This window comes from Nesoenas mayeri, assembly GCF_963082525.1.
Source record: "Nesoenas mayeri genome assembly, chromosome: 20".
In the NCBI taxonomy this organism is placed as follows: Eukaryota; Metazoa; Chordata; class Aves; order Columbiformes; family Columbidae; genus Nesoenas; species Nesoenas mayeri.
Window position 1 is genome coordinate 7279776 of NC_137569.1, and position 17147 is coordinate 7296922.

The following is a 17147-nucleotide window of genomic DNA, read 5'->3' on the forward strand; positions in this document are numbered from 1 at the left end:
CAGGGAAAATTTGGAGAAAGAGAAAAAAATTCATTCTGCTTTGGCCAAAGCATCAGATTTCTGCAAAATCATTTTGTTTTCTTTGTGATTTTTCGAAGCGTGGTAACAGAGTGCGATATAAAACAAATGATTTCCCAACAAAAGTAACTTGAAAATGAGAGAATGTAAATATTTGTCCTGATGGAGTGAAAAGGGCTGTTCCAATATTGTCAAGACCTTCCCTCGCCCCTGCTCCCCCGCCCAGCATGTTTTGCTTTAGTTTTTGTGAGAAATCAACAGTTGGAGAAAGCGTTTGGATTTTCCAATGGAAAAGAGCTGGAGGGACGCTTTTGCTACAAGTTCCGCCAATTAGCGCCTGGCTCCCCGGCCCCGTGGCTGCTGTGAATTTTCCATTGCTGGAAATCTTTAATATCAAAACTGGATGTTTTTCTAACAGACAAATCCAGCTGTGGGGCAGGTCGGTGGCCGCGGCCACGCCGCGCTCCCCGCAGCCTCTTCGTTTACAGAAACGTTCAACCGAGCGTGACCGATTTCTCCTGGAAACCTTGTTTTCCACCCAACAACAGCTTGGTTTTGTCTGACTGTGGGGTGATGAGCAACGGGAGAGCCGGACATTGCTAAACCACCCCAGCTGTTCCCCCTGCTCACCCCGAAATGGCTCCATCCCTCCTGGAGCAGCTGCCCAGATGTGCCTGTGCTCCAGATGTGCAGCGCTGCTGCGAAGCCATCGCAGCGCTCGTGTGTGTCCCTGCAGCGCTGGCATCGGTGATATGGCTTGTTTTATAGCAGATCCTAAATAGCTTGAATTTCAGGCACGCTTTGACAGCCATAACACAGCACTTGGGGTCAGCACGTGCATGGCCAGCATGGGGCTGGATGAGATGCGAGACCTCAGCGGTATCGCTAAACCCAGCCTGGTTTCATGACATGCATTGAATTATTATTATTATTATTTTTTTACAAATGGTTACACACTGACCACGCACCAAATACTACGTGCTAATTAAAAATACACTTTCCATCACATTAAATATGAAGAAGCAGCGCCAAAACTGCAGGACAATAAATAGTAATAACATTCAGGTGAAATAAGGAGGCGGGTTTGTTTGATTATTTCATCGCCAGCCTGTGGCAAAAGTAAGGCCAAATCCTGGAAACCTGCTCCTTGCCTCCAGCCCATCCTTGTCACCGGGACTGTCACACCTGGCCAGGGTTGTGTCCCCGGAGGTGTCTCCCCGCTCCTTTCCAGCATCACTCCGTGTCCCAGCAGGAAGGGCTGGAGCTGCGGCACTGCAGGATTCAACCTCGCAGCCCGGGGGTGGAATTCTCTGCCTGGTTCCGGAGGTTTCCCGGCGATCTCGGCGCAGCGGTGAGTCAGCCGGCAGCGGAGAGCGTGACTCAACCGCAGCGGGTTCGGCGCACGGAGCAGGGAAAGCAAACACCGGCACGGCAGGTCCACTGTGCCGGGGACAAACCTCAGCTGCAGCTGGCAGGGGAAGAAATGAAACGCGGGAAGAGAAAAGCAGGATCCTTGTGGTCAGGTTGCCCCAATAAAGATCAAGATAAGCCCTCTTTGCTCATGGAAATGCTTTTGATATCTGTGTGCAATCATATTCCCGAAGGTGGTGTGGGCGAAACACCCTGTGCAGGGACAAGGTTTGCAAACGAAGGGAAATTCCCCTAGGATCCTTCCCACCTCTGGGTGTCTTTTTCTGGGTACACAGCAGCCATAGCTCATGAGGATGGTATATTTTCCTTCTTTAATGTCCCTAAAGGGCAACACAAGCCCTCAGGAAGGCTCCTGGTCCTGGGGACAGCAGAGGGCCAAGGTCCTGTGGGGGAAAATCCTGCCCCACGCTGTGCTGCAGCCCTCATGCCCACCCAGGAGCTGGGCCAGGTCCTGCTGCTTGGGCAGGCGCACAAGATCCATACCCAAAAGCGCTAATTTTGGGGGGGCTTTATGCATGCAGAGAAAAAGCATTCAGTGAGGAATCCCTGTGGTGTATCTGCAAAACTCCTGCTGACGGGCCATGGGACATCACCATCGCCAGCCTTTCCCAAGGAGTCTCCTTCACCCAGGGACCTCGCTGCAAACCGCGCCAGCCCCGCTCCACCACAAGCAATACATTTAAGGATAAAAGCCAGAAAACAAAGCTGTGCCGAGGGGCCCAAGCCGAGCAGGCTGGTTTGAGGCCATCGCCTGCAGAAATTGGTCCCCGGAGAGCAAGGAGTTTCCTTAATGGGGAAGAGCGACAAGGGCGCAGGACAAGGGCTGGGCTTTTCTCAGCATTTTAATTTAGGTGGCAGAGAAATCCGATGGCAACAGAAAGGAGCTGGAAAAACAAACAGGTGTGGCCGGCAGGGAAGGGGCCGTAGCTATAGCAATGGGACAGGCCCTGTTGACAAAAGGCTGCACAAAGGACCTTCTTTAGAGATTGAAAGTGGTTTATTAGCTGGCAGGGCTCCCCGGGAAGGCGCCGGGGCTGTAGCTGAAAAAGCAGGATGGGGTGAACTTGCTTTGGGCACAAAGCTGCCGTCTCCAGCATCACCCAGGGCCTGGGCTGGGGTGGGATGGAAACGGGGGGTTGTGCATGGGGCTGCTCCATTACTCCTGGCTCTGCAGCAGGCACCCCAAGGGGACGGTTTCTTTTGGGGATCCCCCAGCCCCACTTGCCAGGATGCTGCTCTTCCAGCGCCCCCATTTGCCGTCGCAGTCTGGGGCTCGTGCTTGCTGGCTTGGGGAGGTCTCCAGGCTTTGGGTGATGGTGCAGTGCCTGGTGCTGAGCTGGATGCCACCCCCAAGCTGCCCTTGCTCCCATTGAGGCACCTGCAATGGGAGACACAAAAAATGCTGCTGTGGGGCTGTGCAGCTGTTCTGCAAGCCCCGATGGCCTTGCCCAAAGCACAACCATGACCAGCAGCCAGTCAACTCAACACGAGGCATCACGCTGCGTCTGGGGGTGCAGCATCTCCAAACAGCCACAGGCCCTGTCTTGCCTCCCTCCTCCTGCATTCCCTGCAGAAACAGGGGGCTCTGGCTCCGCAAAAACCTCCTGGCACACCTGACACAGCTCAAGGAGGTACCTGTGAGCCAGGAGCTGGGCTGTGCCAGCAGAAGATCAGATCGGAGGCCAAGCTGCCCCACTGTGAGGGCAGAACAAGGCTGGGGAGCCACCGGTTTGCTGCCGGGGGATGGGTGGTGGGACACAAAACCCAGCCTTTGCCCAGAGAAAGTCACACTCTGGTCAAGTTTTGCTGCAGCTATGGGCTCCTGCATACTAAACCAGACTGCTCCCAAGCTGGGCCTGAGCTGCCATTGTCTATTTTGACTTATCTTAGGCTTACCAAAAGACCAGTCTGTAATTAAAGCCATGGATCAGCACTGACAACTGCGTGACTCTGCACACAGCCGCTCAGCACCACATGAACGTGCCTGGAGCTCACAGCAGCCTGGGATAACGGGATCCCAGACCTCACCAGGAAGCACATTTTCTATTTCAGGGACAGTGTGCGAGGCTGAGGGATACTTGAGAAAACAAGCAAGCGGTGATGCCTCTCCCTGCGGGGTCTGGCAGCCAGGGGCCTGCTCGGAGCACAGCGGCTCCTGCAACCAGGAGAAGATGCTACATGGGCAACCACAGGAATGTTGTGGGAACCAGTCCCCAAAATAGGAGCCCACAGGCAGCTCTATGGGTGCAGCAGGGATCTGCCTTCTTCCCCTGGGAACCTCCCAACAGCTTTGTGTCAAAATCAGAAGCCAGGAGGCAAGTTAAGACGGTCACCTGCAGCTTGTGCCTGTGCGAGCGAAGCAATGGCTGCTCTCCGGCAGCTCGAGCCCAGCTGGAGTGTTGCTGAATCAGGTGAGACTCAGTGGTCTGCGACCACTTTTACACTGTGTGCAGCCATCATGCAGCTTCTGCTGGCCCAGGGGGCACAAAGGAACATGGAGCAACAAAAAGCAAGCAGACCGAACGCCCCAAGGAACTGGAGGGACCTTTCTCATGCCCTTGCAACACCGATTTTGGCTGCGAGAACTTATGGAGCAGAGCAGCATCTCTAATTCCTGCAGTGTCTGGCAAACACGGCGCCAGGCAGTGAGACCTCCTGGACATCGGTCTGTGCTTCTCATCCGTGGATCCCCCTCCTCACCTTCGTGCAGACGGAATTCAAGCAAAGCTGCAACCTCCCAGCAGCAGGTTCTGTTGGTTTGAAGCGCTGTCAGTGCAAAATTCAAGAGGGATTTGCTTTACTCTTGGGGAGCCTTTGAGTTTCTGGTAAATAAAGCAACTATTTTGAGCTCGCCGGGTCCTGCCTCCGCGGGGGGTTTTCCTCCCTCGACCGAACGCAGCAGCAGAAGCCGCAGCAGCGAGCGGCACTGGGGAGGGCGGCGAGCAAAGAGCAGCACCCTCCGAAACGCCACCAGCTTTGAAGAAGCTGAGACAGCTGCTGCAGAAAAATAAGGTGCCAAAAGATCAAACGCATCACGGTGTATTTTGAAACTGGTGAATGAGTGGAGGGAAATGTAATTTTTCAGAGCAGCGTAAGAGGGGACAATTATTGAAGGCAAAGTGATGTCATTTGAAATGCAGCAGCGTACGCAAAATTGACCCTATGGAGGATGAAATGCTCTTTTATATTAGCACGCGCAGTATGAAGGAACAAAAATATAAAAAGAAGACAATTGGTGGGAAGAAAAAAGCTCAACCTGCTACTCCAGGGAACATAAAACCCAAGGTGTGAGTGGGGGGGATTTCTGTGAAACCATTGACATTTTTGATTAATGAGCTTTCAGTGGGTGGTTTATGTAAAGGAGAAGGGTAAGAAACGCAGACATGACTTATGCGCAAGCAAGATGATGAGACGAAAGGGCTTTTGACTCAACAGTTCTCCTGACTCAAGAATTCATCTTTTGATTTTCCGCCTTTGCAGATTTTGCAAGAGAAAGCCGTACAATTCAAGTATTTATTCCTCCCGAGACTGCACAGGCATTGTGAGCCCCACCACAACACCGCAGCCTGGGCTTGAGCCGGGTACCAGCTCTTTGATTTGTGCTTTCTTAGGTAAAAATCAGGAAAGATTACTGATTACACTGGACCTGACCGTCATGGAAAGAATGAGCTTTAATCTTACTTCCTTCACCTCTTACTTAATTCCTTCCCTATTCACAGTGGATTTCTCTCTTATTCACTTCAATCAGAATGGACTTTTTCAAATTCAGAGCTTGGCCAAATTTCTGTTTCCCTGCAGCACAGTTCCTGTTTTTCCAGGCCATTTTACCAATTCTTTGTTGCCGTTATTATCCAGCCCAACCTCCTACAGATTAACTGGTGGAGTGTTGAAAAGCGTTTTCTTTATATATATTCATCCGTTTTCCAACATTCTAGTAGCTTTACCTAAAGGCCAGGTCGTGCTTTTCATAGGCTCCTGTGGTTGTGGTTGTGTTTGCCCCATGAAAACAAAGTCCGATGCTTGTGCTGGTGGCTTCCCCAGCAGATACCTAACGTGGCTCATGTCTGGTTGCAATAAACCACGTTCATCATTAGAAATGGAAAGCAGCAAATCAGATTATTTGGCCTTGCTCTGCTCCCACGTGCCCAGAGTGTGTAGCAGGGTGACCCTTCACGGATTTGCAGTCACTCCAAATTCAAAATGCTATAAAAGGGCAGGGCTTGATTTATGTCTGCGAAGATACAAGACCCACTGGAACTGGTTGTGAAAACTTAGGGTGTTTGGGCCAGTTCTGTTCTAAACACAGCAGAGCCTTCTCCTAAAAGCAGGTTTAAAAAGATCACCCACTTCCCAGTTAGCTTGCAGCTTCATTTCGACCTCTTGGAGGAAAAACAGTCTTAATTAACTTGATGCAAAAAACAGCGGCTCCTAAACCTTACGGTTGTGACCTCTCTTACATTCCAGTGTCTGGCAACACATTACATTTAACAGCAGATTAAACTGAATTTGTTATGTTTATCACCTCACTTACACTGGCTGAAACCTCAAGCCCGGTTGTCTCAGGAATGCTCCCCACGCTCCCCCAATTTCACAATCATCCTATTTATTTATATTTAATAAAATTACCTAATTAGATTATTCTCTGAGTGTGTAGAACCAGTGGAAACAACTTAGGGCTTTAGGTAAAGACAGAAGGATGTCAACACGCTCATGGTTCCCTGAACAAGCCCTTCCTGGAGCCAAACCCAAGGTTAAAAAGCTTTTAAACTAAACCCATTGGACCAGGTTCCTTCGCTGATAAACACCACTAATGAGATCAAGAGATGTCAAGACAAATCTCAGCTTTACATGAGACACCTGGGGCCCCAGATGTGCGTTGCAGGTCTGAAAGTGAATAAACGCGGGCACCAAAACCAATAGATATCCAAGGGAAAACTTGGCTTTTCTGATAAGGCCACTGGAACGTGAACAGCAGGGCTGGAATTTAAGAGAGGACTCCCGAACTACGTACCCTACATAGGTCTATACAATATCAGATATATACTGACCCCACCAGGAAAAGCAGGTTTGCTCACAGGCACTGGAAACGAAGATCTGCAGGAAACCCCCTGATCTCACTGCAAATTCAAGCTTTAAACAGTCAGTGAGGAAAGAAGAAAAAGCAAACAAAAAACCAGACACCACGTTGTACTTCTTTGTTTTTATAGAATTTTTACAATATATTTCTCTTCATTTGCATATTTTACCTACATCTGTAGCTTTCTTTTTACATGTTGAACTGAACTGGAATAAAGGTCTGATATATCTTAAACAACTGATAAAAATTGCAAAGTAGTAAACCCGTAAGAAAAGAAATTATAAAACTCTCTTTTGTAAGTGTTTAATGAAAGCAAGTCAAATGTATCATTAGGAACAATATGGTTTGTTTTTAAACACATTGTAGGTGATTCAGGCAGGACAACTTGGGTTTGTTGATTTTTTTTATATTAGGCACATTTTTTTCAGCATACCTGTTTTCCAGACAGTTTTATACTATTCAATAGTATCATCTGCATCCACTCGAAACTGCTGCAGGATTTTCGAAACGTGATTGATTGTGACTATTCATTATTGGAATTCTCTTGCTCCTCCTTTAAAGTTATCAGAAGGAAAACAAAAAATAATCAGTGTTGTCTCTTAAAAAATCCTTAATGAATGATTGAGTTGTAAGGCAGCAACAGATCCAGTGTCAACTCAGGTCACGGTCCTTCAGTTCCATCTAGTGGGTAGAAATTATATGTAGTGGACACTGATCCTAGACGGTCCCTTCAGGACAAGAGAAACAACTCGAGGCCAGTTTCTGCTGGTAGAGGAAGGATGGGGACACCTGGTAAGAGCATTGGCCACTCCTGTGTCATCCTTGCAGCCTCACGTCTTCATACACAAAGCAAAAAAAGCAGTTTGACGGAAAAAAAATGTGAATGCGATAGAGCCACGGCAGGTTCTGTGAATGGTTTATTTACAGTTTCCATCCCTGATGTAAAAATGACCAAAAAAGCCTCCTTTGAGCACAGCAGGTAGATGCCAGCGGCTCCATCCTCAGCAAACCAGCCCACGGTGGCTCCTCGACTGCTCCGCCGTGGATTCACAGGGCGAATGGAAAGTCCTGCTGCTCCAGGAGAGTAAGTTCCAGATGCTCACCTGTCCCATTGATACGGCTCCCTAAAGCAGACGTGAGAATGGCTGGTTTTGGTGGAGCAACTCCCTGTTCTCCGAATCTCTTTGCACTGTCAGGAGCAGTTGGTGTCTCAGGGATCTCTCAGATCCGCTGCAGCGAGATCACAAACTCAAATACGTTACTTGGATGTGGGAACAAAATGATCCGTGTTAGATACGCCACAACTTTGCTAATTCCCTTCCCATCGTGCTATCATGCTGGAAAGTAGGAGGGCTTTAATCTTCAACCACAGGATACTTGAGGAGGGGTTGCAGAGCAGTATCTCTTTGATAAATAGTACTTTTTTCCTGAATTCTGCTGTTCTTGTTTACTCAAATGGCTACTCCATTCCTGAGGGCAATGGTCTCAGCGCAGTGCTTCTTGGGCTTCAGTTTTAAGTATTTCAAGCGGAATAATCACATTCTGGTTCAACATCATCCCCTCAAGAAGCATTTGCTTTGCACTCACCTGGCTGAGCAGAAGTCAAAACATCTTTAACTGCAGCACTAGGGGCCGTCCAAAAAAAGGGGATGGATTACTGCACATTTCCCTCTCAGAGGGAGTTTAGACCACCCTTGAAATTCCAGCCTCAGCTGATAAGACCATCAACTCGGAGGTCAGGCCCCAAACTGGTGCTCCTGTGCAGGCTGCATGTTATTATTTAGGTACCGCTCACCTTTTGGACAAGAAGGTCAATAAGCATATTCCCTCCTGACAGAGCCACTGCCTTTACACCACTGGCAGCCAGTTACCACTGACGCTTTTGGTTGCCTTTTTTTTCCCATTCTAATGTTGAGGTGAGAAAGGGAAGAAGAATTAGCATAAAAAGCTCTCTGAATTCATACTTGACAAGGTCAGCTCTACACACTGCATGATGGTACACAAAATACACCCCCAAATCCTTCTCTGTTCTTTTAAACTCTTTGGAAAGGGAATAACCAGCGTAACTGAGTAGGAAGAAAGCCAATTTATTTCAGCATAGAAGGTCTGCGATTCATTCCGTGTTCACTAAGAGTAATGCAGTTATTGCTCTATGAGACTGGATTGATCATTAACCCCCACCCTGAGTGCTGGGAGTTGGGGTTCCCAACATTGCCAAGACAGACGGACCTCCTGAGCCACTAGTGTCAAAATAATGAAAGAAAAAAACCTCATTAATAATTTCTTGTAAAGATGTGATCTTCGACAAAAAGTGAGTTCCTCAGTTCTTCATATCATTACTGCTTTGTGAATGGCACCAGTCTCTGCTCTCTGCACTAGAATAATGTACTATTTAGAATAACACATCGGAGATAAATTAAGGTAAGAACAGATGATCCAGCTGATTGAATCAAAGAACAGGAGAAACATTAACCTCTTGCAGGAGATGCTGTGAAACTGCTGTGAAACTTTTAACTGCTATGCGAATCACCCAGAATTTGTTTTACAACCTGCAGCTTAGTGAGGATTAAGGTTCTTTGCCTTGGGTAGTTGCCTTCAAAGCAAAAGCAAACACGACGGGCCTCAAGTGTGGACCATTTCTGCATCAGCCCACCAGATTCTGGTTTGCCTGTTTCACTTCAATGATTTATAATAGATGCTGCTGATGGCATCTCTCCGAGTTCAGCGATATTTTCCAAGTTGACATGTTCCATCAACAAGTTTTCCTGGGAGCAGATGATACGAAGACAGGGGCCTCCCATTCTCAAACTTCATCTACCTCCTTTCGTTTACTTCCTCTGAATAAAAAAAAAAGTATATTGTTCTGTTTACTCTAACATGCTACAATATGTGAATACATAACTGTAGGCGACGCGTGAGTTACTTCAAGATGTGCTTTCTCATTGAAGTGCGCTTTTACTTTTACAAATTCTACATCGAGGTGGAAGGAAGGAAGGCTGCAGAGTGCTCATACACTGAAGCTGAAGGAACTTTTCCTGAACGAAGTTAAGATGTTTGTTCCAAGGTTCTTATGGACAAACTACTCTATATCCCATGCACTCCGGCCTGAGCCAGTATTAAACATTCCAGAAACTTGTTGATTTGTTTGGATAGTTAATGGCAAGGCTGATAGCAGCAATGTTTTTCAGGGCCTAGGAGAGAGAAGAGAAACAAAGTCACGCCAGAGATTCTTCCCAGTCCAAAACTGTAAAGAAATCCTTCTACGAAATTAAACAGAAGTAGATAAATAGATAAATAACCATCCTGTTGAGATATACCAGATTACACTGAATATCCAGTTTGTGGCACATAATCCAACTGTTAATGGAGAACAGCACTTCTGCGTAGTTCCCTCACAAATTGCAGAGGCCTGTCACCCATTGTAAAGCCCAAGTACATCTATTTTATAAAACTGGGCAATCAGAAATCGTTCGTTATCTCCATCTACCAGAAAAATATCACAGAACCACACATCTCTGGGGTTGTGCAATATTTGTACCTGTGCTGTGCAGCGATGAAGATGATCTTCAGTATTTAAGGCAAGCAAATACTCCTGTAGAGATCCAAGCTCCTGCAGCCAGAAAGGATTCAATGAACACCGATGTTTCTACCCAAGATATCGCCCTACTAATTAACATTCAAATACTGATCATTAGAACAGTCCACAAGAATCCAAAGTACCAGAACCACACACGAGACTCTCCCGGACACAGTTTGTGACCACAGAAATCAGTTCATTACAGACTGTTCATATGTAATGTTCAGAATCAACTCAAGGAGAACCACATTCAAATACCTTTCAATTAATTATTAAATCTGCATTCCTCTCAGAATGAAGCGTGGCTTTAGGGCCTACTGCTTTAATCGCACGAGGAAGTCACAACTATTAACTAAAGGTCTCATGAGGCAACAGGACCTCTCTCTATCAGAATTTGCTACCAGACTCCATAAGATAAAGCTGTTAATGTTTCTGAAGCATTTAATGTTTCCAAAGCTCTGATGAACTTGGTCAAGATAAAGCAAAACTGCATTTAATTTAACACTGAACTACATATCATTCCCACCACTGAGGAGAGGAGGGATAAAAAAGCAGGAGCTGCTTACAGTAACTCTGTTTTCCGTAACGAAGAAGAGTTCTGCAAGTGCACGATGGAGAGGAAGGAGAATACCAGGCTTGGCCATGTCATGACACAAGTTGTTTTCCATATGGGTGAAAAGCTGCCAAAGTGGCTTCAACAAGGTGAGGTCACAGTCCCTGAAAAAAAGGAATTTAAATGAAACAGATGAAATAACAAGTAACCATCATCTTAGGCTGGTTTCTGGGAAAAAAACATAAGAGAATAATACCACACAGTTTTGACAGACGTATAAATGAAGGATGAAACACAAGAAGCATTTTCAAATCTAAATTCGATCAGGTGCTTCAGCACAACAAATTTCATTCTGAACCAGTGAAGTGGAGAAAACCTCATATCCATGAATATGTCTAAGTGACTTCTCTAAAACTGAGTGGCCTCCTGAAATGAGGGCTTGAATAAAACCCTGTATACATCACTTTGCTAAATGCTCTGGCTCCACTGCTTGAAATTCTACAATACTGAACTACAGCACTGGGCAGGTGATGCCCTTGTATGGGGCAGAGAGACAAAATCTGATTTATAGCTTTACAAACAATTCCAACCCTGTCTCCTTCCTACTCAAGTTAAAGCTACCGAGTCCAAATGTCACTCCTACAGATAGGATGACAAATATAATTCAACGGGGGGAAACTCAATTTCAGAATCTATCATCAGATTAACAGAAGGAAAATATTAAATACTATAAGCACAACGGACACCTGATCTTTTAGCAATTAAATTTGTTGTCCGCAGGACAAAGCAGACATTCTCTGATGAAAAAACACTAAAGGAACATGAAAGTATAATAAATCAGTGATTATGAGTGATACCCAAATCACTTTTTCAGGCTTGGATGTGGGTTGCTCTAAAACTTACAAATGTTAAGTTCTTACAATGTAAGTTCTATGTAATTGTCCGGTTCTATTCCTACATGTGAATGTACTTTTTGACTTCTCTTTATCAAAGTAATTTAGTAGGATGCTGTTATTTTCATGATTTTGCTTGTTCTGAACTGGAAGGACATAACCGAGATAAGTTTCAGCATTCCAGCACAGTTGTCTGTCTTTCCAGCATTGCTACTGAGTTATCGTGACTCTACACATTTGCAAGATGATATAAAAGCTCAATGCTTTTTTGATTGTATATTTTCATAAGAAATAGCCATGCCATGCATACTTAAGCATTAGCACACCTATGCCTTCTGAAACTCAGTTACAGGCTTAGTGGTACAACTAAAAATAATAATTTAAAAGGTATGTGCTTTATAGAGAATCAGATCATCATTTCACCAGTTTACTAGTAAGTGATAGGACAAGAGGAAATGGCCTCAAGTTGCACCACGGGAGGTTTAGATTGGATACTAGGAAAATATTCTTCCCAGAAAGAGTTGTCAGGCATTGGAACAGGCTGCCCAGGACAGTGCTGGAGTCACCATCCCTGGAGGGGTGTAAAAGGCGTTTAGACGAGGTTCTTAGGGACATGGGTTAGTGCTGAAGTTAGGCTATGGTTGGACTTGATGATCCTGAGGGTCTCTTCCAACTGAAATGATCCTATGATTATTCCATCCTCACCTTAATTCTGAAGTACTACTCACACCAAGAGATTCAATTTCTAGAAAATTAATTGAAATCTTTTTGGCCTGTTTCAGGGTGATTCATTTTTCTTTACAACAAAACCCAAATTCATTTGACTTCTTTTAAAAGCCAAGAACGGAGAAAAAAATCTTTTCAAAAAAACCACCTTATAGTAAGTTTCTGCCATCAAGGGACTATGAATTGCATCCCAAAGGCAAATTAAGAACTTCTACTTCAAATCATGGCTTTCTGGCTTCAAAATTTGACCAGCTTAGTCCCTTTTTCTTTTTAGTCCCTTTGCTTTTTAGCGCACACTGCAGGAGCGCCCTTACCTCTGGGCGCTGCACTGCACGATCTTGAGGAGCAGGTGGATGGCCTTGAGGCGCTGGTGCCCGGTCTGCCGGCACGCCACCCCCACCTGCCATTCCCAGATCTTGGCCAGGGGGAGGTGAGGAACCACCCTTTCCTCAGACAGCATCTGCTTTAGAATTTCAAACCCTGGAAGAAAAAGAAGAATTCAAACAGGTGTTACTTTTGTAGGGACCCATCCTGCTCAGTTTGCTTTGTATACTAAAGTATTGCTTTGGTAAATAACAAATATCACACAAATATCACACAAATTACAAAGCAAAATAAATCTGAGATCATTCTAGACTACATCATGACATCACAAGTCTCTTCTGGGGCAAAAAGCTTCGAAAGAATCCTACCTGAAATAAAAGGTTTTGCCCAAATAAGGCAGACACAACACAACTCCTCACTATTGTGTGATGTGCAGTAGAGTTTTGCTCATTGTGAATCATTCACCAGTTTCAATTTCATTAAAAATATTTAAGCTCTGAAATGAACTAATAAAACCCTTCATGCCATATTGAGAAATTAGATCCAGGAGCAGCCTATTCTAATGGATAACTGCTTTTCAAAAACACAATTATAATTATTTGTTTTCAGTTACAGCACCTTGGAGTGTTTACTAAATCCTGCGTGTAATTACCACCATATAATAAGACTCTGAATACAAATAACATTATTATAATTGTTATCTCCAAGCCTCTGTGAAGATTTGGTATTTCTAGCATAAAGTCACAGCAAATAAAAGACATTAGTCAAGTTTCAAGTTGAACAAAGCTAACCGGATTATTTCCAAAACACTGGAGAAAGCAAATTTTAAGTCAAAAAAAAAAAAAGGGATAACCACAAGTCTGTCAAAGCTCAGCAAAATAACTCCAAAAAAGTCCTTTCAGATACATTCTGAACACCACGTACTGTCCTGGTTTCAGCTGGGATCAAGTTATTTTTCTTCCTAATAGCTGCTATAGCAAGCGGTGAATGATTTCCTTGTTTTCCTTTGCTTGTGTGTGTGGCTTTTGCTTTACGTATTGAACTGTCTCTATCTCAACCCACAAGTTTTCTCAATTTTACTCTTCTGATTCTCTCCCCCATCTCACTGCGGGGGGAATGAGCGAGTGGCTGCGTGAGGTTTATTGCCAGCTGGGGTTGAACCACAACACTTACCTGTCTGAAACCTTCCCAGATGACCTGCTGTCACCGTAAACTTATAACCCCACTCAGTGTTGCTCATGTCAGAAGTAAATCGATAATAGAGTGTGTCTCCTGTGTACAAGGGAAGGAAGAAAATCCACATTACTTTGTTAAACTTAACTACCTAAAAGCAGAAGAACTATCAAAAGGCTCAATCATTTTACCATCAGGCAGTGGAACATTCACAAAGTTCTTGTCATTGTAGCATCTACAGCTTCACGAACACGGGGAATTAGCTGTAATGCTAAACAAAACACATCCTTACCTATGGTGCTCTGTAATATTAGATCTGGTTAATACTGACAATTCCCTTCTGTTCCATGAAAAATCCTATCACCCTGGGACAAGCATGCTAGCTTTCATCAGGAACCACAATTTCCAAAGTTACAAGAAGATGAAAAATTTTGAAAACATTTTTTAGGATTAAAAAAAAAAATAAATTTAAAACCCTGTTCCCCTTATAATAATGAAATGGAGTCACTGCTCTCTCCTACTCTGAGGAGTACTGATGGAACGATGCTGAAGGGAGTGGAGCATCTCCCGTGTGAGGAAAGGCTGAGGGAGCTGGGGCTCTGGAGCTGGACAAGAGGAGACTGAGGGGTGACCTCATTCATGTTTACAGATATCTAAAGGGGGAGTGTCAGGAGGATGGAGCCAGGCTCTTCTCGGTGACAACCAGTGATAGGACAAGGGGTAATGGGTTCAAACTGGCACACAAGAAGTTCCACTTAAATTTGAGAAGAAACTTCTTCTCAGTGAGGGTGGCAGAGCCTGGCCCAGGCTGCCCAGGGAGGTTGTGGAGTCTCCTACTCTGGAGACATTCCAACCCGCCTGGACACCTTCCTGCGTAACCTCATCTGGGTGTTCCTGCTCCAGCAGGGGGGTTGGACTGGATGAGCTTTTGAGGTCCCTTCCAATCCCTGACATTCTGTGATTATGTGAGTCTTGAGAAATCCACCAAATGAAAAGCCCAGAATCCTTCAAATGTCTGGTTTCAGCTACAGCCTGCCCAGTGAAATCCAGAGCCTTCATCCAGACAGCCTTGGCTGCAACTGAAGTTTCACAAGGTGTAACTCAAGTTTCACAGCCAAGGCTGCTCTAAAACAATGGGCCTCAAAGTTCAGTTTCCTGGCAAACCTCTGCAATTATTTGTGAGGAAAAGGAGGACAGGAAGAAGTTCATAAAAATCCAAAATGTTTCTACAGAGCATACATTTGTTTCTAACCAGCACCTTGTAACCCAGACAGCTTTTGCTAAGGAAGTTCCTAAATCTATTTACAGCTACTGACAGCACTTGAAGTCAAAAGCTTCCTGCAATGCTACAGTGCTCAGTGGGTTAAAACAATTGAAGAGGAGAAGCAGGGACCATGGAGACCTTCAGCTACTGTGCTATCAAAACCTGCTTAGAGAATACAGCCTGAAGCTGCCAGTCAAATGACTGATTATTTTTCAGCTATGCTCTGTGGCAACAACTGGAGACAAGGCATTGGCACACACTTCATGTGCTCTGAGCACTTGCACAGCACAGAGACCGGAGATAAGACTATCTGTTTGGTTTTTCCTTTAAAAAAAAAAAAAGAATGTGCTTCCTGTGGAAAGTAAGACAAGGCAGAAACAATACGAGTATCATGCAGAGCAAGGACTGTTTTTGGAATAGAATCAAGATCAAAATTTGTTTCCAGTAGCTAAGTGCATGCTTTGACTGAGGCGTGGAAAAAAAAGGTCAAGTGACAGAACAACAGATAAGCCTACTTTTAAGAAACAAATGCAAGAGCAGCGTGTCAGAGCAAACAGACTGGGACAAGAAAAGGAGAATTTTTTCCCCATACATTTCAGGAACATCTGCATTTTATTGTCATCCTTCTGTAGTTTCTCCCAAGAGTCCTAGATACCAGCGATATCCTATACATTTGTATGTTGAAACACTGTGTATTCACCTGGAAGCTCAAAATCATTCCATTTCTGCGGGGACCCGCTGAAGCTGTGCCGATCCTGCTGGAAATCACTGCTGCTGGACATGAGCAACTCATCGCAGCCTTCTTCTGTATTACACTGAGAGTCGAACTTGATTGAGAGGTAGATAGCACCGGGAATGTGAACTTTATCCTGAGAAATAAACACATATCACCAAGAAGCTACTTAACTTTCACCATACAAACAAGGGAGATACAACAAATATTGCAGCATCTCCATGTGGAACAAAGAATTCTTTGCTGTTTTTATGGGAAACTAATTTAACAAAAGTAAAGCATGGCCTATTGTTTGCATTAGCTGTTAAAAGTGTAAAAATTAATTGCTAGCAAAGCTTTGGTTTTTAGAAGTGGTAATCACTGCTCATGTTGAGCTCATTGCCAGAACCTAAATGTCTTAAAAATAAAAATCTAAAGAGTCAGAACTGCAGGAAAAAAACCTCCTAAGACTCCCAATTGCTTACCAAACTGTATTAGAAAAAATATTTTCCAACAATACCAAGAACAGATAATCAGAAACGGTTTGTGTCAGGAGAAAATAGTCTAAAATGAGAAATACAAGAGAGAAAGACTCCACTCCTAGCTTTTGTCTAACAGCACAAGGAAGTAATAGGCCAAATGGAACAGCCCTTTGGATCAAAAGGGACAAATTAAGACTTCAAATACATGCATAGTAAAAATGTTTAAGTAACGCACTTTTCACATGATTGAACTAGGACTACATTAAAGTGCCTTATTGAACACGTTTCTTCACAGGGCAAGGCATCAGTCATCTGGCATCAGCCTCAAAAGCAAGACTGAACAGGTATTTCACAGGTGCTCCAGGCACAGAAGTCCCATGGCTACACACATGGAACACGGTGAGACTTCTGCTCCAACCACCTTGATGGTTTTCAGTGAGTCCTCAAGTCCTGCAAATCCACCGCACTGCGATACACGTACGATTTACCTCAAAATTAGTATTGTTGTTATAAGGATGTTTGGATTCGCGCATCTGGACTGCCATTCCGGGCTCCTCCATGAACTGGCACGCCGTCAGCGCCATCGTTCCCAGCATGTTCTCACTGCACCCATGCAGCACTTTCTGTAGAATCTGGGGAGAAGCAACATGTGATGTAAACACAATTTGCTATCAAAACTATATTTACAAACACGCTGATGACTGACACAAGACTCATTTCTAGCCACGCAACGTTTTGGAAGAGAGAATCAAGCTACTACCAAGAAACAAGACAAATTCACATATAATGTCTACAAACATCCTCTCCATAAGTGCAGAAGATTTTACTCTGTCCTCTGTTCCAGATCTTTCAGCCTTTATTGGATAAAAACACGAGACCTATTACCTAGATCTGTTTCCACAAATGCTAGAATTGAG

At 44.7% G+C, this 17147-nt stretch overlaps 1 protein-coding gene across 2 annotated transcripts in view; it reads right to left on the minus strand.

Annotated features, from left to right (window-relative positions):
- Positions 1-6634: 6634 nt before the first annotated feature.
- The window catches only part of ZZEF1 (zinc finger ZZ-type and EF-hand domain containing 1), a 58505-nt gene continuing 47992 nt past the window's right edge, over positions 6635-17147 (minus strand). For both annotated transcript variants that reach the window (XM_080356873.1, XM_080356872.1), the window contains exons 49-55: positions 16719-16862; positions 15737-15905; positions 13773-13871; positions 12590-12755; positions 10670-10820; positions 10065-10136; positions 6635-9717 (exon numbers count right to left, since the gene is read on the minus strand). In XM_080356873.1, coding sequence (XP_080212999.1) covers positions 9643-9717; positions 10065-10136; positions 10670-10820; positions 12590-12755; positions 13773-13871; positions 15737-15905; positions 16719-16862 — 876 coding nt within the window. In that variant the 3' untranslated portion in view covers positions 6635-9642. The remainder of the gene's footprint in view (positions 9718-10064; positions 10137-10669; positions 10821-12589; positions 12756-13772; positions 13872-15736; positions 15906-16718; positions 16863-17147) is intronic.